The 24,257-nt window shown below is 39.4% G+C and overlaps 1 protein-coding gene across 2 annotated transcripts in view; it reads left to right on the forward strand.

The window, feature by feature from the left end:
• LOC136750837 (anosmin-1) overlaps nt 1–13,586 on the forward strand; it is a 56,238-nt gene extending 42,652 nt beyond the window's left edge. Inside the window, exons 7-14 of one of the 2 annotated variants that reach the window (XM_066705950.1) lie at nt 506–711; nt 1,755–1,899; nt 2,906–3,064; nt 6,143–6,231; nt 9,013–9,184; nt 9,449–9,663; nt 11,403–11,544; nt 12,409–13,586. In XM_066705950.1, coding sequence (XP_066562047.1) covers nt 506–711; nt 1,755–1,899; nt 2,906–3,064; nt 6,143–6,231; nt 9,013–9,184; nt 9,449–9,663; nt 11,403–11,544; nt 12,409–12,467 — 1,187 coding nt within the window. In that variant the 3' untranslated portion in view covers nt 12,468–13,586. The remainder of the gene's footprint in view (nt 1–505; nt 712–1,754; nt 1,900–2,905; nt 3,065–6,142; nt 6,232–9,012; nt 9,185–9,448; nt 9,664–11,402; nt 11,545–12,408) is intronic. The other variant, XM_066705951.1, reaches the window with a different exon arrangement.
• The last annotated feature ends 10,671 nt before the right edge of the window (nt 13,587–24,257 follow it).

Here is a 24,257-nt window from a genome sequence, read left to right on the forward strand (position 1 = left end):
CAAAGCCAAGATCAAATCAAATCTGTGACCTGTCTCCCAATTGCAAATGATAAACCCTCTACTCGATTGCATAGCTTAAAAGTATTGGGCAAAAGCAAGATACCGCTGGAAAAATAAAAGTTGCCACCAAGTAGTACAATCACAGAGTTGTAATTAAGAATTGGCGGGACCATGGGTCACTGTTCTGAATGATTCTTACCTTTAGACTGATTATTTAGGTTAACAGAGAAGTCTTATATAGTGCTCAAGACAGAAAACAGGAGACACTTCTTCACACAGAGAGGCATCACAATCTGAACAAACTCCCCAGCGATGTGGCTGAAGAGACAATTTGGGAACATTCAAAAACAGACTGGATAGGATCCTTGGATCACTTAGTTATTAATGGACACCAAACGAGCACGATGGGGCGAATGGGCTCCTCTCGATTGGACACTTTCTGATGTTCTTATGTTCTTATAATCATTCTTACATATCCAGTGTCTTTTCACCGTTCCCTTTGTAGATCCCTCTGCCCCCCCCAGCCCTTCCAGCCTGAAAATCAGTAACATGACCTCGGGCCAGGACGGTGCCCTCTCCGCACGGCTCAGCTGGGATCTCACGGAGGAACCAGACATCCCTGTGCACCATTACAAAGTGTTCTGGAGCTGGACAGTCAGCGGGAAATCCATTGTGCCGACAAAGAAGAAGAGGAGAAAGACCACCAATGGGGTATTTATTTTTTCTTTTCTTTCCTTGCCGTGACTGTTTGGAGGGAACTGGAGGGAACTGCAGGAACACACATTTTGGACCGATACTGTAAATAAAATCATAATGATACAGGAAAGCATCAACAATCGGCAGCAATTGTATTACTTAAACATCTAAAAAGATTGTGTAAGGACTGACACAGCTCTATATTATGTACTTAACTGTATTTTTATGAGATTTCAGCCTTACAATCATCAATAAAAGAATTACTTCTTCCACAGCCTGTCTGTATTCTCATAGGTTTGAGTTTCTGAACTGCTTTTACGATATTTCTATACAATAAGATGTCAAGAGTAAACAGAGGACGTTGTGTCTCGAGCAATCATCGGATATTGAAAATGTAATACTGTAGGACCATTCTGTTTGTATCCAACATGCTACACCGTGTATCTGAACACAGTCTTGTCTGCCGAACAGCTGAGCCTGTGCAGACGCTCGCTGACCAGACGAGGAAGAATTTCTACATTTCCTTCGAGTAATCACTTCACACCTCGGTGTTTTATGCGCTGACCCCCAAAATATGAGCATGAATTTCCAGCAACAGCATCACGTAACACAATAACTCGCAGATGTGGGACTTAAGCCTGTAGTGTTGGAGATATAAGATGGCTGTTGACACTGGGATCACTTGTTTCCACTTAGACACTTCCACACCTGACAACAGCCTGTGTGGACACTGACCAAAAACTGAGGAATGTTCCAGTACACTTTCAGAAGGACTGGATCCAACTGTAGGCTGTCAACTGATACGGTCTCAAAAAGCTCTCTCGCGCTGGTGGTAGACATAAATATTGTGAGGCCCACCATGATAAAGTAGAGCCATAGAAGGCAACTAAATGCACATGTGTTTTTAATAACATTTTCCCCCTGAAGAAATCATGCGAATGTGCCAGTATGGAGTTCCACAGTCTTGCAGTTGGGTGACATTGACAGCCCACAGGCCTGCGTCTAATAAAACATATTTGTAATTTGTGTGCATTGTTGCTTTTTTCATCCCATTACAGTCCCAAAACTATGTGGATCTGGAAGGGCTCCAGCCAAACAGCAGCTATATGGTGGAGCTGCAGGCGGTGACATACTGGGGACAAGTGCGTCTGAAGAGCGCCAAGGTTTCTCTTCTCTTCAGCACCATGAGATTGAATGACACGAGTAAGACCCCGGCTCTCCCTTCCATTAACCTTTCCATAGCGGTTAGGCAGATGTATCTGTGTTAGCCGAATGCCTGGGTGGCAGGTCGTTTTCATGTGGATTTTGGTTTTGGGAAGGTTCTCTAAAGGGGAATGCAGACGGATCGGTGATCTTGCTGACAGTTTGTCGAGTTGTGAAGTTCACGTTTAACCATCCAGGTTTGTGTGAGGAGAGATTATTAGTTTTCCCTCAGAACAGGGGTAGAATTTAAAGTGGTTTGGCATAAAGCATGTATTGAACTGCTTGGCAGCTGAGTAATACATCGGCATGTCTATTACTCGACGGCTACAGCCCGCCTGCTTTCGGTAACAAGTTAAGGGAACAGGTACCATCTTAACATCCTTACTAGCACAACAGTTAGTGGTCAATAGCCTTTATAATGTGTTCATTTCTCACCTATTCATCATAACTTATAGCTCAAGCATCTTTTAGACTTATATAAATTTGTACCCTCTGGAAGAATTATAAGAGTTATATTCCTTACGTTGACTCTTGAAAGCCTGCAGGTTCAGCTCAGACTGTATAGAATGGTAAATGGCATCTTACCACATAATTAGCACAGGGCATGCTGGGAAATAGTTACATTTTATTACTTATGCCAGGGTGGCATCTGCTGTACATTATTGCAAAATTTTGCTTTTAGTTGTTGCCCAAATATGTCATTTCTTATTTAGCTGAAATGCAATTTTAAATTCAAGGATTACATTAAGTAATTTTAAATATACACTCAACAAAGGCAGCGGTTTAAGTGCTCAGTGTTCAGTTTCAGAGCAAGCGAAATATTGAATTTAAAAAAGAGAAAAATGTATTTGAAACTCCTGCCATCCACAAGAAATTCAAGTAGGAATTAATGTTTTCAATTACGGTTGGAATTTGAACTATTTATATGTATTAATCGTGATGTGGAATTATACAGGACATTCCGAGGTTGGAATTGACGTTTGTGACAATTTATTTTATTTGCTAGAAGAACATTCTTCCACTTCTTCAAAGATGAGGAAAGGAGGAGACGTTCATCCCATCAGCTCTAACCCAGGAAAGAGACCAAACGGCCCACTAGAGGTGGGAGCTCCTTTCTACCAAGATGGACAACTTCAGGTCAAGATCTACTGGAAGAAAAGAGGCGGTACGTTGATTGCAGCTTAAAACTAAATGTTGACGTATCACAGGATGGTGATGATCTTCTATGCCTTTTTTAATGATTCCTATAATAATTTCCCTTTTGAAACTTCATAGGATAGATTTGGATGAAAAAAGGGCTCTGTGTTAATCTGACATCTTTCACAATTTGTTTTGGCAAATGCATGAAAATGATCCTCTAAAAATCCTCGTATTTTTTCAGCAAACAATCCAAGAATGCAATGAGGAATGTCTAGTGAGATGGTTTGTGTTTCTACCATAGGATAAAACATTTTTTATCTTTACATATCTTTATGTGTGTGAAGTTTCTTAAAAAACAAAACAAGAAAAAAACAATCTTCTATTACACAGTTTGTCAGTTAAAACAGTTTGTCAGCAGTTATTATGGTTATTATTGTTTTTGTATGTGGATAAAATCAATATATAAGCTGATTAGATCCATCTAGCTTACTTTACAGGTGGGACTGTTTCACATTTCTGCAGAAAACTCTAATGTGTGGAACAGTGGCTCTTTGTGAGGAGGTGATGAAAACCTGCACGCGAGTCTCGCTTGTCATTTTTCTTTCTAACAGAAAAATAAACACCTAAATGGGCCTTTATGTGACATTTGTATCGACAACTGGGTTCAATAGATCCCCCACCATATAAAGCAATTCAACAGGTTATTTTGAAACAGTAGGACAGCGATGGTTAAGAACAAAGTCATACCTGTATTTCATTACAAAAGGGCACCGAAACACACTGCATGCTTTAGAAATACTGGGGGAAATAGATGGCCTTTAGAGCCCAACACTGTATACACTAGATTTCAATTAATACCAGAGTGGAAATTCTGAAACCTTGAAACTCGCACCGCAAGGGCAGTGCTGTCAGATCTCGTTGTGTAGCATGTGTTATGTTACTAATACATGTCATCACCACAGCCAGACTTCACAGAACAAATTCAAGAATGCGTGGATTCGGGAAGCATGTTTGAAGTGTGCAGAGGTTTATGCTGAATCATAAAAAAAGCAAATTCTCTGCCGTCTGTATTATTTAGTTGAACGAGAGCAGGCTAATGACCCTGAGCAAAGCCTGGCTCTGTTTGGCAGGTCTTCAGTCACCGCATCTGGGCAATTAAATGATGGGCCTGCTTAACTTCCTTATGAGTGACATTGTTACATAAAATACACCCAAGCCTCTGATTTCTGGTTGTGCATGGCCTTGACCACTCTTTTTAATGTCAAAGCAGCTGGCCTTGATAACTGACCTTTGATTTTTTTCCAGCTCCAGTGTATTCACTCATTAACTAACGCTGGTTTTATTAGACTTTCGGCTGCAGCCTCAGCGTTGCACGTCAATAGACAACTGTCTGAGTGTGTGCAGGTTTCACGTTCATTACTTTCGCATTAGTATTCATACAAAACATATCAGGAAAGCTTTAAATGCTTAGATGTTTAGATTTCTGTTTGGTGTAAGAAAATAAAACCTTTACTGTGAGAAATCCTAGCATTTGAACATCATTATCAAAATCAAAAGGTCAAAATCGAACGTGATTTTAGCTGCGGTGCGCGTTAATATACTCTTCAGCTGTAACTGTATTGTCTAGTTATTCTAATGGACACTGGAAACGGTTTTGTATCCCTATATTTTGTTCATAACATTTGTTGTCGTCTCTGTTCTGGCAGAGAGACTATCATGGAAATGGATAGTCATGAGGTCGTTTGCATCCACAATGAGTGTTGAGAACCGAATCCGAGGAGACGTATTAGTGCACTTGAGCATTACTGCGGAAAAAATCTCCATCCTTTGAAAACAAGAAATCTGGGTTATTGTGAAACAAAATATTTACTTATCAGCACAGAACCGTTCTAATGTGTACAGTTCCTTCAAGCTGCTGGGCAATTATCATTTTGGATGTACAATATCAGCCCACCGATTTTACATATTTGCTACCCGTTCATTTGCTCATAGATTCCGATCTTGTTTATTTTTTATATCATTTTTGTTCCTGCTCATAATTCCTCTCTTCTCCTTCCAAGATGCTTAAAGCCATTCGCTGCCAGAACTGTGTCTAAGCCATCAAAGGACTTATTTAATCTCCAAACCACAATCTAGGCCTTTGGCATGATTTACAGTGGAGTATTAACTTAATTATTAATATGAGATGTATAATTTAACATCTAAACTACACGGGCTGATGAATAATAAGTCCAACAAATAACAAAGGGAAAGTCCAAGCATGAACACAACTGATTACCTCAGTGAAGCACACTGAAACACACTGAAAACTGGATATTTAGGAGATGCTCCGAGCAGTCAGGGGCTTCGCACACTTAATCCCCTGAAACGTGTTGTGATCCATATCCTTTGAGTCTGTTTTACGGCTGTTGAGGAACTATTGTGTGTTCTGTGTAATCCAGCGAAGGTATTCCTAAGAGAATCAGTGCTGAGATCTCAAACACACCCCGGTCAACAAGGCTGGAGATATTGTGTAAGATTTAACGACTCCCTTGTCTGTTAAAAACAAAAAAACTACAGATTTGTGTATGTACAAACATGAATTAGTTAACAACAATAATGGAGGAACTCGTTATCTTCATAATGGGCACAGATGACCATACAGGGCTTGTGTAAGCGTGGCTGATTTATTCTTCAGGGGTCACTTTCACTTTTTCTCCCAAAAACACATTAATGAGGGACTTCGACGGCAGATGTTCCTCATTTAAGTTTAATCTACCAAAGCGATACAGTAACTAAAAAATAAAATCCTTTGACTTGCAAAGTGTATTGGGAGCAATGAAATACAGTATCACATCTTTTTAAACATTTATATCTTTACAGCCTTTTTTACATCATAACTTTAGTATCTTTGGTTTCTAAGCCTCAACTCTGAGAACATGCCATCATTGTTTCGGATATCTGGCAACTTATCGCTCTGATTGCTGACACGAGCCCAATACAGACGGTCCAACTTTCTGTCAGAACTTTTTCCTTTTTCTACTCTGGCAACATTTTTGTAACATGTGGGGTAAATGAGGATAATAACCCAAATAAGATGGCCTCTCTCTCCTTTTTGAATCAGATCCCACGGCCAGCCGTTACCACGTCCAGTGGATGCCAGAATCCTGCAGTCACAACGAAACAAAAGGACCAGAGAAATCGGTTACACAGGTAAATTGACTCTTGTGTTCAACGGTAAAAAAGGAAAAGAGGAATGTTCTGTCTTGTGTAGGTTTTAACACTTGGTTTGTAGCCAAGATAGCCTGGGACTACAGTAAAACTTCAACCCACCTGCCAATCACAAATTAAAAACACAGCGCTGGATGGTTCGCATTAGGCAGATGGAAAAGTCTTCTGTCAAACAAGGAGCCATCATAAATTGTACGTTGCAACTGGAGTCAGGGTTTTGAATTGGTCAAGGCCGTAGTGAAGATAACTTTAACACACTGTAGAAATGAAAATGACTTCACATCGTTCACTCAGCTATACAGTTTCAGACTTAATATATATCATCTTATACAGTTCAGACACATCTGGGGAACCTATGAAAATATCAAGAACAAGAGAGATTGTGATAAATAATTGTAGTTTACACCTTCACTGAAGTGACACAACTTTAATTGTCTGAAAGTAAGGGTTCAATTAACTAAAGCTGTGTGTTTCAGCACAACCCTGCATAAAAAGCTGATATATTATCTCATCTACAATTGGAGATAAAATAGTATCTTCGATATATGACACTTGCCATTTTAATAATGTTTTAAAAACATAATAAAAGGTTACAACACATTGAACCCATCTACTATTTTGTTGATAGTATTTTCTATGTTTTCTTGAAGGTTTGCCAGCCACCTGCTTCACTAATAGTTTTTCTGACTCCTATGATCCTTTGTGTAAAGGCTTTTGCGTTTGCGGTACTAAGGATCGTCCTCTGAACTTCCACTTGTGCTTAAGTAGAAATCTTTCTGATTTCTCAAACTCATTCTAGATGTTTCTGGTGATGTCTGGCAAACACACGCTGTCCCACCTGCGTCTGCTTCTGTCTGTTTGCTGTTGCCTTTGATGTTGAAACTAAGATCAGCTGCCAGTTCAGTCCTGGTTAGGAAAGGAAGAGTCTTGGACTTTCAAAACATCTGTCCTTCTCCCTCCTGGACTATGTACGCGTTCGTTAGCCACCATTTGTCACATATGTGTCGACTGTACTCGATTAAGTAACAGAAAGTTTTCTGGCAGCTTACTTCCCAGGATGCCCTACTTTATGAAGTATAGCCGTGGAGAGACAGTCATTATATTTGATCTTCCTCCCTTGAGCCATTTGAGCTCAGCGTACAGTCCAATAAACCATGATAGTTTCATGGGGGTACCTGAGGTAAGATACTAATAAAGTGCATCCACTGTTTTTATTTTGAAATGGGTAATGAATGTTTGAATTAGTCAATGGTTAATGTGTGGATGTCTTTTAATAGCAGGATTATGTACGTTTATGTGTGTGTGTGTGTGTGTGTGTGTGTGTGTGTGTGTGTGTGTGTGTGTGTGTGTATGCACAACCACACACGTATAACGAGAAGGTAAAATGGGATTTTGAGAAGAACACAGAACAGTAATATAATAAAAATAATGAAAAATAATGGTTGTTCAGGGACATGACTTCATACGCAGGGAAATTAATTATTCTTTTATTACTGCATAATTTTCTATGAACCGTCTTCAAACATTTGGAGCCTTTCGGAGCATTACACTATATTGTCAATGAGTGTAGAAGGACTTGCGTTTTATTAAAATTCAATTCATCTGGACAATAAAAGCTGCAGCGCACCGTCCAACAAAACAAACGACCAGAAAGATGTTTCCAGGATCTCGGGGCAGAGTGCTGTTCGGGTTTGCCATGAGATATCTAAGCCCTTGCTGTTTCAGATCACACAGATCACGAATGGCAGGAGTTCGGTGACACGGGAACTATAGCATTCTTTAGGTGCTCTGCGACTGGTTGCTAGGATATACATGCTGTTTTGTGTCTCTATACAATTCTTAAGGGCTTTGGAAAATTCACATCAGTTGCAATTCTTGTTCCCGTCTGAATACGGTGCCTCAGTTGGTTTTAATAAGGCGGGGAGTCTGCTACGCATCAGAATCAAAACACTGCAGGAATGTCCTACAGCTCGTTCTGTGTTTCCTGTATTTGCATGTGCGAAACCATTTGTGTATATTGCTTACATTACAAATAATCCTGGGGTTCGGAGTGTTTTAAGGATTCTTTTAAACCACATGGAGCTCGGAGCTGGGTGCCAATATCCACTTGGCGATAAACAACGCATGGTGTAAATGTGTTGATGCTGGGGGTAAACTCTGTACTCTTCTCACTAGGGCAGGCTTCCAAGAACAAGATGTGGGGAAACAAATCTAGGCATTTAAGTATCAGCATGAGAAAATACTATTTTCTTCTTTTGCATGCCTATTCAATCTCTCGGTTCAGATGTATACATATATACACACACCTATATACTTAGACTATTTTAAGACTCTTTTTAACATCTCAGTGATTGAGATTTATTTTCAACGCACCAGGCTTTTAAATTAGATTTTTGTGACCTTAACGTGTGCATGTTCTGCTTCACCTGTCGTATAACGGCCAATTGATTTGTAAGGGATTATTAATAAATATCTGCTTGATCATCTCCATGATTTAATTGAGAAAGGGACAAGGAATATCAATGCTAATTACAGCTTTAAAGGCAGGTAGCGACAGCAGAAAAAAATATCTACTCATGATGCAACATATAGTGTGTGTATAGTATGTATATTAAATGTAGGTGCTTTATTATTTTTATCTTTTGCCTTTGTGCTGAGCAGCTGGAAGAAAATTCTGTTTTTTTTTGTTTTTTTTGCAGATTTGGGTTTGGTTCCTTGGTATTTTATCTCATCAATGATCCACAATGTATTTTCTTGGTCTAGGAAAACTACATCAACCTCCACGGACTGCTGTTTTCCTGCAAGTACAAAGTGACAGTCCAGGCGATGAAGTCAAAGGGTCGCTCAAAGGCTGAGACCACCAGCTTCTCCACGCCACCCTGCTCCACCCTGAAGGGCAAGAGCCATAAACACATCAGCTGCCCTGCAGAGGGGGGTATGTGAACAATCACATTCAGTATATCTAGCCTGTAGGAGATTGTTGTTTATCATATCACAAGATTAAATAATTACATTTGTTCAAATATCGATTGACTTGAGTGTCTTGAATCGCACAGCTAAGCACACATATACAGCACCTTCTTTTCGTGTTTGTATTTATGACATTGACCATCTTTCCAGAGTCTTTCCAGTGAATCACGCTGGATGAATGTTGAATTAAATCATTGAGTTTGATTGTCGTCTTGTCTCTAATCTGCAGGGCTTCCAAAGGTCCTGGCCAAACCCGAGAACCTGACAGCTTCCTTCTTCATCCACGAAGGGAATATAACCGGAAATTTCTTTTGGAGGGTGTCGAGAGTACCAGTCCACCAGCGTGTCACCGGCTTTCAGGTCACCTGGGCCGAGGTCACCACGGAGAGCCGGCAGAACAGTTTGCCGAACAGTATCATCTCCCAGTCCCAAATACTGCCTCCGGTAAGTGTTGTGTTTCATTAAAACTTTACTAGAGTGCCTTGACACAATTAAGAAAAACTAAATCTGACAGTCTTGAGTATGGTGAACACTTACCCTCTAATCAGCGGCGCAGTTGGCAGGAAATTTGGTTTGGAAAGGGGTTAATCCATTAGATACATAACTGACAAAGAAATAATAACAATACTAATAATATTTTCATTAATACTGTCTCCTGAGAATGATAATAATGATAAAAACAGTAATTATAGTATGTCAAAATAAACATTTACATCGCTTTCCCATAAATAAAAGCGGAAATTCCTATTTGCTAATTTGTCTAAGATGTTAGTCTTTCTTTGGATGAAATAATCATGTGACCACGACCTTGTAGATTATTATAATTATTATGGAAGAGGTTTAGAGCAGACGCATTAAACTTTAATAAAACATGACTCACTACACTGCTCCATAACAATTTAAATATTTATTTGCCAAAAATGGTTTTATAACTAGGCTGGGATGTTTTTTTTTTTTTTTGTTCATTTGGGGATTCTATGACCCGCTTAGTCCACTCATCATTGCAGGAGATATTAAAGACACTGCCAACTTCTTAATCGAGGAAATTTATATCATGTCATGACCAGAATCCTAAACACCACATTTTACCTCAAAATATGTTGACAGCTTCAGGATAACTTACCAGAACAGATGGTTGTTTATTAAGAAATAGTTTTTCATTTTGGAAGAAACTTGCTTTTTGAAATAGTAGGTTTGTGAGCCTCATCCTCAAGACACGCCAGAAAGTATGTCAATAGATATTGATTTTTTTCTCCGTACCCAAGATTTCTGCCACAATTTTCAGTATTATGAGCTAAATATGTGTAAACTGTGTAACCTGCGGTCGTAAATCTACCTGTATCTTGAAGTGCATCCAAAAAGGCCATAGGGAGCATTCGCAAGAACCGCCCAGCACTAAACCTTTACAGAGAACACATGTGATATGTAGTATTAAAATGGGTTATTACTGTGCAAAAGATTGTTTAAAAAGTTGTATTATATCACAAAACTTGACTTCCTGTCATGTAAATGTCATGTACGCGTGTTGTCATGTGATGCCAAATCCCTCGAGAGCAGAAAATGTTTATTAAGAACAACACGGACCATTTCATACGATCGGACTGAGAGCAGAGAAAGTGTTTTGTGCAGAAAAGTGCCTGGGGAGCTTCCAAAAATGTCTGATTGGAGGGTGAGAGTTAAAGACAGCAGGCACCAGTGCTATAAAAAACACAGGAAGAAATCAAATACGCTGCTCTCACATGTAATGAGTAAAAAGGAAATTTAAAAAATAACAGTAAAATGTAAAGTCTCGCTACAATGATAAAATACAATATGTTCTTGATTTGATTCACTCTGGCTTGCATTACGCATTTTAATGTGTGTTTCATCTGTTTAGTTTCACACTCACGTTGTGTTGCGAAATGATACACTTTTTTTTTTGCTTTTTATAATACAATATGCAAGTGGAATTTGTGTGTGTATATATCGGCCTTGGCTTTGCATAACTATAACTCCTTTAGACTTGTTTAACTCGCAAAAGAAAAACCTACTATTTAAAACAGTAAAGCGTGCAATTCAACATTTCCTTTGCTAAGAGCGAAGTAGGTAATTCAAATAATGTAACGGTTTTGTATTTTGTCTGATTTATATGCGGCTTGATATATGTGCATCAAAAGTATGTTTGTTTCTCTTGTGTCTTCCAGGACCACAGTCTCCTCATAGTCTCCAATTTACGACCAGCAACCTTTTACAGACTTGAAGTGCAGGTCATAACAACTGGAGGGGAAGGCCCAGCAACTGTAAAAACATTTCAAACACCTGACATTTCACCGGTTCTGCAGCACAGTAAGCACATTTTGACTCTTAATTCACTGTATAGCCTACAAAAGGATGCAAGTGAGTCCCCATGAGAAGGAAGGCCTTTTTATTTAATACCACTGTGGTCTACAAATGACAAAAAACCCTGTCAGATATACAGGGATATGGAAAATAACAAGATGGTCTCTTGTGCCAGTACCATTTGTTCTCCCATAAATAGTTATGTAGCACTCAAGCATTACATCACTGGACATATGGCAGTTAAAACAACTAACAAGCGCCATTAAGGGCTGTAAACGCGGGCCAACGTTGGTCTTCTGGCCATTTGTGCTGAGCGCTTAATTGTTTTTTTAAGACTGTTTATTTATTTATGGCTTTGCGACATGGGACTTGGCTGGAATCACAATCCCCTTAACCGTGTCACTTCCCATCGCCTGTGATCGTCAAAGCCAGTTGTCGACTGGGATAATCCTCAAATTAATCCCTTTTTAAAATGGTTTCCGGTAAAAAAAGGTTTTGAAATCATGCCTCCTCTTCAATTAAACCTATAAAAAAATGTATTTATAATATATTGCAAAAACAAGTGAACCATATAACACGTTTTGCAGATTGCTTGTTTATGTCGGCTTCATTTTTAAGATTCTGTAATGGCCTGCTGGATGTTATATGAGCCTGTGTGCATGGTTTGATTTTAAATGAATTATATAATTCCCTTATACGTTTTATTTATTGGTGACGGGGTATCTGGTTAATAAGGTTAATTCGAAAGCCTTCAAAAAGGGCTATTGTGTGGAAATTAATTGTGATGTGTTCCAGCATTCAGATCTGATATGTCTGAAATGATTCAAGTGCTTTGTTTACACAGTTTGTGTTGTTTTTGTTGTTGTTTAGGGCCCAGACTCAGACAACACCATCAGCACCATCATAAGCAATCTTCAGAAAAGCACTGAAGACTTCCTTGCATCGGTGTGGCAGAGACCAGCTCAGCCCCAAATCGCACCACAAATAAATCAATACTTAAATATAAAAAGGAAATAGACTATGTAATTGCGCTAATCCACTGCAGGTGGGTTTTCTCTTCCTCCGGACAGCGCGTCACCGATCACATCGCCCACCCCCGCTCCACTCACTGCGTGGTATTCACCCGATTTAACGGCACAGCCCACAACGGACACACTGCCAATCCCAAAAACCTGCCGGACGAATCACTGGGGCAATTGGAGATCTCTTCACGTGCGCCCTGCGGAGATTTGCACTTCTTTGGCTCTCAAATAAAGTTACAAAACAACCATGTAATCCATAAGCTTCGAGTATGTCAAGTCAGACATAAAACTAGAGTGAGGGGAGGGGGTGTAGAACTTCAGAGTTGAGAGAATTTCAATCGCCATCTTTAAGACCAGCTTTGGATTGGACTATTTATTATATCGTACTCCTTAATCCCAATTGGCGCTTAGTAATAATTAACTAAAACCGATTTACGATGTAACTAATGCCTGAGCGGTTTATCAGAGAGTACGGCATCACTTAGGATATTGCATGTTGGAACCCATTTAATTTAAACTGTAAATGCGTAGCAGCGACAAACTGAATCTTACAGTCAATGGTCTTGCATGACAAAACTTAGTGTTCTGTTCTAGGCATGAGATGAACTGTCTGTGTTACCTCCTTTGAATATATTAGCAAACATTCAATTAACAGATTAACAGAGGACTCCTTGGGGGGGGATTATTTACTTTATATTAATGGAATGATACCGTAGTGTGGAAATGACAGAATTGTGTATTTACTAAACTGGCTGTAGAAATCATGCTCATGTTACAGTCATTAAATGTCAATATTTATTTATGTATGTATTACAACATGTTTGGTTTGTGTGTGTGTGTGTGTGTGTGTGTGTGTGTGTGTGTGCGTGTGTGGTGTAGTCTAGCCTTTTTTAAACTGACAACTTCCTGTAAAGACATTTTGTAAAAATGGAATTGTAAATAGAGTCTAATGTTCTGTTACTCCTTATTTTTCCATGTTAGAAACTGTACATACTGTTAATTAATAAAAGGAACCATAAACCTGTATCACATGTCTCTTTTGTAGATGTTGTAGATGCCTCTTGATTATTTAAAATGATGCCCGATTTGTGTACACATCTTTTACAGGCTGCAGGCTTCAGTGGTGCACCTATTCTAGTCCTTACGGTAACGTTGAATGGCCTCCACAAGGCATTCATGTTATTTTGTGCGGATCTGTCAGGATATCGAATCCTTCTTTTGAGGCCGACTATAATGGCGCTGGGGAGCACACAGGACGTCTCCGAGCCATTGTCCCTTTGTGTGGAGGGCAGCCCGGGCTCGGATGGGCTGACAGCTCTTTGTGAATGCTATGGTCAGTGGGCATCTTTATCTGGACTGTCTCGTCTCATCCCTCGCTGTCAGAGCTGTCAAGTCCCAGAGAGCCGGCTCGGTTTTCCGGTTCCCTGTCTGTGTGCACCAGCGTCTCTGCCGGTGCCAAGCTGCGGCTCGGTTCTCATTCTCGGCGTTCGGTTTTATTTGGAAATGACCGAAAATATTTACAGCGGTTGATCATTAGGCTACTTGTGATGTCTACACCACCGTCTCCTGACCTCAAAACATAAATTTCCTTTTTTTTTTTTACTACAGATTAGCCTGTATTGTCTGCCAAATATCCTGTGGGCTATAATGGAAATATTACATGGCAGAAGGATCAGGCAGCCAAGAATCTATTAAATATATATATATGATTCTGACCCAATAGGGATGTACAGCTTAGTATGGGGATGCATAGCATGGTTCAGATTTTGTGAGTTCCTCTTACGGGAACATGGAATAAAGAAATATTGATTGTTTTTTGTGACCATAGTTTAAAAAACATTCTGATTGTTTGCCATATACTTTGTCATGTTTTTCTGTGGCTCACATGAGTATTTTTTGTATATTGTATGTTTAGAGCTACTGTTTCCAAGAAATAAAATATAATTGACAAGCTTACTTAGTTGTAAATTGTAATTGTATCGATTAAAACAATAACAATGCATTAGTTCTGATTAGAAAGAAAGAAAATACTGAAAAAACACTTAAAATAGATCACAATATGGCCATTGTTTATTCCTTATTTTGCATGCCAAGGTTTTATATTTTACTGAGCTATTTTGGTGTATTTAAGATCGCCAGGATGGGATATCTCCTTCGGCTTGTCTAGCCAGTTGCTGTTGTGGTCGTGCCAAAACATTCCTAGTGGTCAAGTTTGGTTCCATCTCACGTAGCCTTCATCGAGTGAAAGAAGGAGTTAATTGTTCTGCTCGCCCCATTTTCACACTGAAACCATCGAGCAGACACTCAGCTCCTACAGTTAGTACTTGGCTGCCTGTTTCTCTCAGGATGTTTATGTACAGTTCTATTATGCCACTAGAGATTAGTTCCTCTCAATTGATGCCAGAGTAATCCTCTTGTCTCCTCTCCACTCGCTGGCCTGTGGTCAATGAGAGCTTGTTTTAGTGAACCGTGCGAGAGTTTTCCTTCGGAGAACTTCTGAGCATTTTCACATGCCATTGCTGTGGAGTATGGAAATATATAATGAGGAAATATGCTGTCTGTCTTTTTCCTCTTTTCTCAGGCAAATTGGTTCAGATGACAGCTCACGAACATGAGGACTGTTGGTTATTTGTCCTTTTTTAAATTTAAAAGAAGAATGCTGCACAAAGGTGGTACGTTCACACACACACACACACACACACACACACACACACACACATACGCGCAATCACAAAAAATTATACTCAGGTGATACATTTCAGCTGTTTTATTAAAGATTCCTCCCACGATTTCTAAACCAGATTATTATTTAAAATGCTTTAATTACCTTCTCTCAAGACATGTTTTTTTACAACCTGTGACATTTTTCATCTGTGCAGATCACCTAGTGAAACACAAACCCCATTCATGGAGAGGAAGAAAAGCGTAAGACACAAAGACCGTCTCTGTCCCTCTCACACGTTTATCGCCGTCTCTCAGCAGTCGGATTGCAGATTACAACTGTAATGGACCAGATTTAGTCATTCATCAAGTCTCTGAGAAATGGTCTCTCTCTTTTTTCTTTTGCTTCATTTTTAATAGTTCCAGTTTCATCCCCACCCCCCAGGCTTCATCCTGTGAAGCAGTGGAGCTGCAATGTTGTAAGGCACACCTCTCTCCACTCACTCTATTTCTGTGTAAGGAGTAGTACTAATCCAAGTCCCAGCTGAGGTTATCAAAGTGTTTTCTTAAAAACGCTCCAATAAATCAAATCACTGCAAAAAAAAAAAAAAAGATTGTGGCTGTGATGAAGAGAGTGTTAGCTTGGAAAACGTACAGACTCGAAATCATCCCTCCATGAAGACTATTTAAAACAGAAATGCTGTCTTTGTTAATCTCATATAGGTACACATTTTAGAACCTCAAAAGGGGGGGTGATGGCTCAGTGTTTAACAATGATTTTAAAGGGAGAAGATATATGCATTTCTTAGGGACTTACTTGATGGGACAATAACTGAAACTTTCTCCAAATAATTTCTCTCAAGCCATAATAAATGAGTCAGCAGCACAGGATATTGTGACTTGGGACTTGGGATAATATTCAGGTGTGGGTTGACACCTGGCAGATGAAATTCAATGTGGACAAGTGCAAGGTATTACATGCAGGTAATAAAAATGTCCACTATAATTACACTATGGGAGGAACAGAACTAGATGAAGTATCACATGAGAAAGACCTAGGAGTCTACGTGGACTCCTCACTTTCTCCATCCAAACAATGTGGGGAAGCAATAAAAAAGGCAAACACAATGTTAGATTATATTGTCAAAAGTGTAGAATTGAGAACAAGGGCAGTTCTAATCTATATTAATGATCTGGACTCTGGGATAGTTAGCAAACTTGCCAAAAGGGCAGTGATGTTCAGACTGTACAATGCACTAGTTAGAGCTCATCTGGATACTGTGGACAGTTCTGGGCTCCACACTTCAAGAAAGATATCGCTGCTCTAGAGGCAGTTCAGAGGAGAGCAACCAGACTTATTCCAGGTCTGAAGGGAATGTCCTACTGAGAGACTGAGGAACTGAACCTTTTCACCCTGGAACAGAGGAGACTACGTGGGGACATGATCCAAGTCTTCAAAATCATGAAAGGCATCGACCACATCAAACCAGAGGAGCTTTTCCAGATCAGCAGGGACACACGCACCCGGGGACACAAATGGAAATTGGGCTTCAAGGCATTCAAGACAGAAAACAGGAGACACGTCTTCACACAGAGAGGCGTCACAATCTGAACAAACTCCCCAGCGATGTGGCTGAAGAGACAATTTGTGAACATTCAAAAACAGACTGGATAGGATCCTTGGATCACTTAGTTATTAATGGACACCAAACGAGCACGATGGGGCGAATGGCCTCCTCTTGTTTGTCAACTTTCTTATCAACAGATTGCTGTATTAAGCAATGTTTTCCATCTTTGTATAATATGACTAAATCTCCATGCTTGCAATTTGAAAGAATTAAACTATCAAAATGGTTCTGAACAGAGATTGCGTTCTTTTTAGATGATCCTCTTCTCCGAGGTAGTGTTTCATATTCAGTCACTTTCACCACACCTGGGTTCAAAGAAAATACACTCCATACTTTTCAAAGATTTCCTATTCTTCTTATACCCTGCGTGTAAGCGAACATATTCAACACGATGCTGTTTTCTCAACCCGCGGGCAGAATCTTTATAATGCATTCTTTTTGTAGCGCCGCTATAATGTTAATTTGGGTATATTATTCTTTTGGAAACTTGCCATATCCTCCGAATTATGAAGTACATGACCGGAATAAATGTTCCCCCCAAAAAAGGATTACATTTTAACTTGAATATTAAAATAAAGTAATTCAGAACAAATGACTGGAGTTATGGATTGGTAACAGCTTTACCGATCTTGCCTGGGGGCATATGAATGTTTTTATTTAAGATCCGGTGAGAAGAACAGGGGGGGGCAGGGATGAAAAGATTTCCTACTTTATTCAGCTCTTCAGTCTGGGCCTTAATGAAGACCAGAGTGTTAGCAGGTAAAAACTTCCAGACAAACAGAAATATTGCAGGAAGGCACGCAGTTATGAGGGCCTTACAGAGCTTTCTGCAAGACTTTACTTCAGTCTCTGGTATATAGCTCTGGTATATTATGTGTAAAACTCCCATGCTATTAATTTCTTATTGTATGTAAAGGTATTATTGCATTTTTAACCTCAACCTACTATTCATACGTTATGTTACATGTATGCAATATTTTTATACAGATATAGATGACATTGATAGACTTAATTGTGCAATAGAAGTACAGGGAAGAACAAGGATTAGAGCGATGGAGTTAGTTCAAATGTACATTTCTAATTCTGCCAAATGAACACAGAAATTTGTTTTATTTAAAGTCTTATATATACATATATATTGTGCTTTTGTCACTCCTTTATGTTGTGAATTTGTGACACAGTCTTCCCATCTAAATCATATTCACAAAAACACTAGATAAGGTATCCACAGGTCTTATCTATTCTCTGCCTTTATTGATCAATATACCTGGTAATGAGCTACCGATAACACTGAACAAAAACTATATCAGGGGTTCCCTATCAGTTCCCAGCTGGTGGGCAACATTGCGAAAATCGCCAAATGACTGCAATCCTTGTGGAAATTAATACTTGCATAATAATTTATAGTGCCACTGAATATCACTGGATAAATGTGATGCTGTGAAAGTAAACATTGCCACGAGCCTCGTCAAGCCCCTGTGTGTGAGATGGTCAATGAACGCATCCCAGCACAAAAAACACGATCCGGACTGTATTATTGGGGTTTCTGAAAGGCAGCAATTCTGCATCATCTGTTGCCAAAGAAATATGATCCGCAGGCAATAAACCTTGTAACGGTGGTTTACCGGGGTGCCAGGTAAATGTCACATGATGCGTCACAACCTGAAGTATAAACACTAGCTACAAATAACTGTCTACCATGTAATAAAGTTATGATGGTTTCAAAGTTCTCAAGTTTGGACATTAACATTTTTAAACTGTTACATGATATGAGAAATCCACAGTTTAAGAAAAAAAGAGGGGAATTTAGTTTTCATCGCTTTGGATTATTCTTCGCAAACTGACGACTACCCTACTATGGCTACTTTTAATTTTAATTTGTACATTATTAATTTTGTTTGATTGTGTGCTTAATTATTAGTATTGTGCTGTGCCAATTATTCAGTTTTATGTTATACTGCAGTTCATATTTTTAAAATCTGATACCTGATACAAATGTCTGGACCTCTCCTGGCAGCAAAAAATCAGGGTTAACCGGTGTGGAATTAGGCATTTGCACTTAGCATCCGTGAACACTGGACATTTTAATTTTATTTTCCTGTGCACTATCCGTGAACATTTCTCCTTGGTGAAAATTAGGATGGTTCCTGAAAAATGGTCACGCATAAATATTTACGCATACGTTAAGTTAATCACCCATATCCTATATGTGTCTCTGTGTTAAATTTCTCAATTGCTGAAGAATTAAAAATGCTTAAATCTTCAATGTGTTGAAGATGAATAGCAGTTGTGATGTTTGTGGAGGTTTTTACAGGGGGTACTCAAAACTGTATGAGTACAAATGTTCCAACCATACTGTACAGGTTGGGAGAAATATATACAAGAATAAAAAACAATATAACTGCTTTATCCTATACCTTAATTTAATATGATGCATACCCTCTTATATATAAATATTCACTTATTATTTTGGGGGATGGGTGTTTTCTGTCTGTTGCTATTAATAAGAAACATTTTCACAATAAGTTAATACGCATTGTCATCAAGACACTGATATCTGTGTGAAAACGTTGCTCTTCTCTGTTATATTGAAACGTTGTGGCAATGCTTTTGTGCCGGGCACACACACCGTAAAGATACATTTCTATGACTTTAGGGCATGCTTTATTGCTGAGGGTAAATTGAGTCATTCGTTTTCCTTAAACATTATTTAGAGGTTTTGAAAGATACTTCATCTCTGTATTCTTTGCAATATAAAATATAACTTAAGCTTTCCTGCAGCATTATTCACACTGTCCCTCTGGGGCGAGATGAGGTTGGATTAGTTTTCTTGTAGTGCCGACCAACTTAGAAAAGAAAGCATAAAATCAATGTATTATCATCAGGAGAGCTCTACAATCTGCCCAACCACCATCAGCTGCTTTTCTGTTTCATTTGATGGTAAATGTTTATGCTCTTGTCTATGCTCACATTAGCTTTGAAATGTTAAAATTGTTTAAGTTGTATCCACCTCCCATTTTAGCTGTTCCTACGCTTTGTGGTGTGATGTGTCAAAAACATCAGACAACGTCTTCCCCAAGAAGACAGAGGCTCCTTCCGAACTTCTTCTCAATCTCGGAATGAATGAGGCAAGTGTGTTTTGTTCTGACATTCATTGGTGAAAAGTGGGATCTCGGTTGTTGATCTATTTGAAATTGCTTACCTCCCCCTGCTACACAAAATTGATTCCTCTTTCTGTAGTTTTACATGAAACACTGCGAGCTACAGTCACTTAATTTCTCAAGCGACCTCCGGACACCTTGAGCCATCAAACTACGACTCATTTCTGCTGTTTTCCGAGGCATATAATCCCATAAACAATAACCGTCCATGAGACTTCGGGAACCTGGCTCTCGTGACCCATAGCTGTCAGGCTGCAATGATTCGAGTTTCTTTTATTTGAACCCCCAGATTCCAGAGATGAAAGCCCCGTACCTCCAGGCAGAAGCAGGGTTTTCGAATACACTGGCCACATGTCCTAAATGAAAACAGATTGTGTGGGCACCAGTGGCAGGATAACGCCAAGGTGGTTTAGGATAAACAAGAGACCTTTTCAGATCACAACATACATTTGGAAGGAATTGCATGTTATTAATGATTATTCTATCTAACATGCTAAGCAAAACAGTCACTGATGAAGAAAGATTTGAGGCTACTGTTACAAGATCATCTAATACCATTCAATGCACTAATCCAGCCCACATTAATGGTAATCTCTCACAATGACTCTTCAAAAGAGTAGAAACCCAGACAGAAGTAAGAGTTCCTTTGTAGACCATCAGCAGTCACCGTCTACGATCCCAAAATTGTCTTTCTGTGGTTGGTTTATGTTACAGAAGGCCACCATTTAATCTCTAAAGCACAGTTGTCCTCAAATTGCATGTTGTACTAATGTCTCTTTATCCCACAGTAATAAGCATGGTTCATATTAAATCTTGTGCACTTATATACTCTGAGTCAGGTAGCATGCTATGGGTACAAGTTAGAATCGCGAGCACACAAGTATTTGGACATAATTACACCCACAATTGATGGAGCCCAGAGTGTGAGCAAGTGAGCGCCTGAGATATTGTATTTCTCGCTGGCCCAGGGGTTACTGTATGAGGTCGATGGGGCTGGACGGTAGCTGAGCCTTCAAGGCAGGGAGGAGAGGTCAGTGGTCCCCTGAGGGGAAACACAGAGGCTAGGGTTGCTGGGAGGTGGAGGAGGAACAAGGAAATGGAGAGGGGCCAGGGCTCAGTTCAAATTCACACAGGGGGGATTTAATTGAAATTGCCAAGAGAGAAACGTCGCTCCACCTCCCGAATTACTCTGAAACTTTTGACATTGTCCTGTGCCCTAATGGAGCCGCTTCCTTCAACTGTGACTCCCGTTGAAATGTAGCTAATCAATATATTGCACACCCTCATGATATAAAGTGTATAAAGTGGAAATACTTATCATAAACTTGCAATGTTGGACCAGTCGTCCTATTTATTACTGCGAATATCATTGATAATGTTTGATAATTAATACAAAAATAGGTTTCCAGTTACATCTGTTGTTATGAATTTGAACGATTAAAAAAATTTGCGAAGGAAATGAAAATAAAATGCAATCAAGGAACAAGGAGGTTCTTACCAATCATAAAATGCCAATCAAGGAAGTTCTTACTTTGAACTTGGATCCAAGTACCGGCCCAGGGGGCAAACTTGAAGTCACAGAAGAAAAAAAAGGCAAATTCAGAACAGAAGTCAAGAAGCACTTTTCAATTATTAAATAATACATGCATGGACTACTCCACTTGGGAAGGTCAAGGAGATTAAACGCTGCAGGTCACTCAACAAGCCATTATTGTGCTCTCCATGGGGAGCTTGGGAAGGGCTGGGGGGAAGCCTTTAAGGGTTAAATAGGGACGAACCTTGACGGGTCAAACCCTGACACTTCGCTCCCCACGTGTCTTTTGTTCTCGTTGGCTCTCGTAATTGTTTCTGAGATGTTTGTTCAATATCTTGCCGATATAAAGAGTTGACTCGCGCACATCTGTTTTGGGTTTAAATTCCGATTCTGGTTCTCAGGCTATAAAATGAATTAAAAGTAAGCAGACCTGTTTTCAAGGTGATGATCCAAGTTGCGGTCCATCAGACATAGAGGAAGCAATCCGTGCTTGGTGTAAAATGAAGGCTTAAAGCGATGATTATAAACAACAAAACAACTTATATTAAAGTACGTTTATGCTATCCTGTGCTATTTTATTTTGTGTAAAAGATACACAAAGATATTGATGAACATCCAGGTACTTTTGGGAGACACTGTGAGGAGGAACAGTCAAAAGCGGTCAGACTTAAAATAACAAAGAGAACAGAATGACCTTTATTTAGAAACAATGCCAAAAATATATCCATTTAATGTATATCCCATATGTCACGTCTGGCAAGTCCTATGTGTTCCATATGTCAGGCCTGTTGAGTCTTCTCAGATTCCAGACTCCTTCACAGCATTATAACTTGGAATAGAAAGTGGCATAATATATGGTAAAAGGCATAAAGAATCTCGACTGTTTTTCATTGTCATTTCCCATACCCAAGCAATAAAAAACAATCCAAATATATCAAGCAAACCATGAAAGAACCTCATAAATTATGATATAAATAATGAAACTGGTGCCATCGCCAATCAAAACCGTGCGCCTGCACCCATTTGCAATTGATGCAGGTGCGCATTACTTTATTGGAAATTGGACACCATCAGTAAAACCTAACATTAAAATTAACATATTCACTAAACACATTATCTTCATCTTTAGAAATCACAGTGGCTGGCTGTGCAGCAAAGTACTTCCTGGAGGGAGTTTCATAATTGTCTTTAATTGTGATTGTGTGTATGTGCAGAACCACTGTTGCGTATGTTTTAAAAACCATTGATTGTGCTCCTGCAATCTGCACTGGGAAAATCAACGAAACACGTACGAGTAGAATAAGCAAAACAAAGAAAGGAAGTGAAGGAGGAAACCCAAAGGAACTCAATGTTGAGGTAAAGGTGTTGAATATAATCATGGAGGTGACAGTGACTGGCATTGAGGGCGGATTGGACCCAAGCCAGTAAGGGAGACACCGAGTCTATCTATCCCTTACTTACAGGTGTCAGGAGCCGGGATGGTATGGGGTCTATGAAAAAAAGCCAACATGTTTTGGTGTTATATTGCTATAATCCCATTTCACTAGGACTAATGAGAGTGATAATGATACAGTAGCCTTACTTATACTGTGAATGTCATTCAGCACGTCCTGAAAATTAACTCTGACACAGACCCTCAGAGTGGTTGAGGCTCGGAGTGAGACTGGTATTGACACATTTCAAGATGTCTTTTTTTTGTTTTCATTGTCTAGTAGTTTGCAAACATTGATTATCTCCGCTCTTGGAAACTGGTACTTTGATATTACCTATGCATGGGAGTGTGTGTCAACAGGATGTGCATGGTCCCAAATAGTCTTCTCTCTCTGCCAAAACACCAACGAGTTCTTAAGATGAACGCCATGTTATCTCCTCATACGAGCAAGGATGTTTTCCGCTGTGATTTTGCGATCGAAAACTGAACTTGCTCTCCAGTTTGCTGCCCTGTAAAAGTTTAATGAAACACAATTTACAAGCTGTAACTGCTCTATGACTGCGAATTATACAGTTACCTGACCGCTGGTCCGGTAATGACATGTAGTGTGATTTTAAATATATATGTATGAAAGATATTCACCCTTTCCACCCTGGAACAGAGAAGACTGCGTGGGGACTTCAAAATCATGACCACATCAAACCAGAGGAGCTTTTCCAGATCAGCAGGGACACACGCACCCGGGGACACAAATGGAAATTGGGCTTCAAGGCATTCAAGACAGAAAACAGGAGACACTTCTTCACACAGAGAGGCGTCACAATCTGAACAAACTCCCCAGCGATGTGGCTGAAGAGACAATTTGGGAACATTCAAAAACAGACTGGATAGGATCCTTGGATCACTTAGTTATTAATGGACACCAAACGAGCATGATGGGGTGAATTGCCTCCTGTCGTTTGTACACTTTGTTACGTTACGTGGTCAGTGTGCACCATTTTGTTCAAACCTACAGACCCAATATCTACAGGTTATCTATCATCTTGAATAATGTCACTTGATCTGTGTATCGCAGCACACAATTGAGTAAAATCCTACCTTCTTTTGATATTATTTAAGCTATCATTTCTAACAATTAATGTTTGTTTCCGTTTGTGTGTGTGTGTTAGGGGGGTATGGCAGGGACTATGTAATTTCTATTTAAATTATTTAAATAGTTTTAGATATAATAAATGATACATGCGGCATATGTTCATGCTTTGGGCATGCCAGTGCATTTGT

This window comes from Amia ocellicauda, chromosome 6, assembly GCF_036373705.1.
Source record: "Amia ocellicauda isolate fAmiCal2 chromosome 6, fAmiCal2.hap1, whole genome shotgun sequence".
Taxonomy (NCBI): Eukaryota; Metazoa; Chordata; class Actinopteri; order Amiiformes; family Amiidae; genus Amia; species Amia ocellicauda.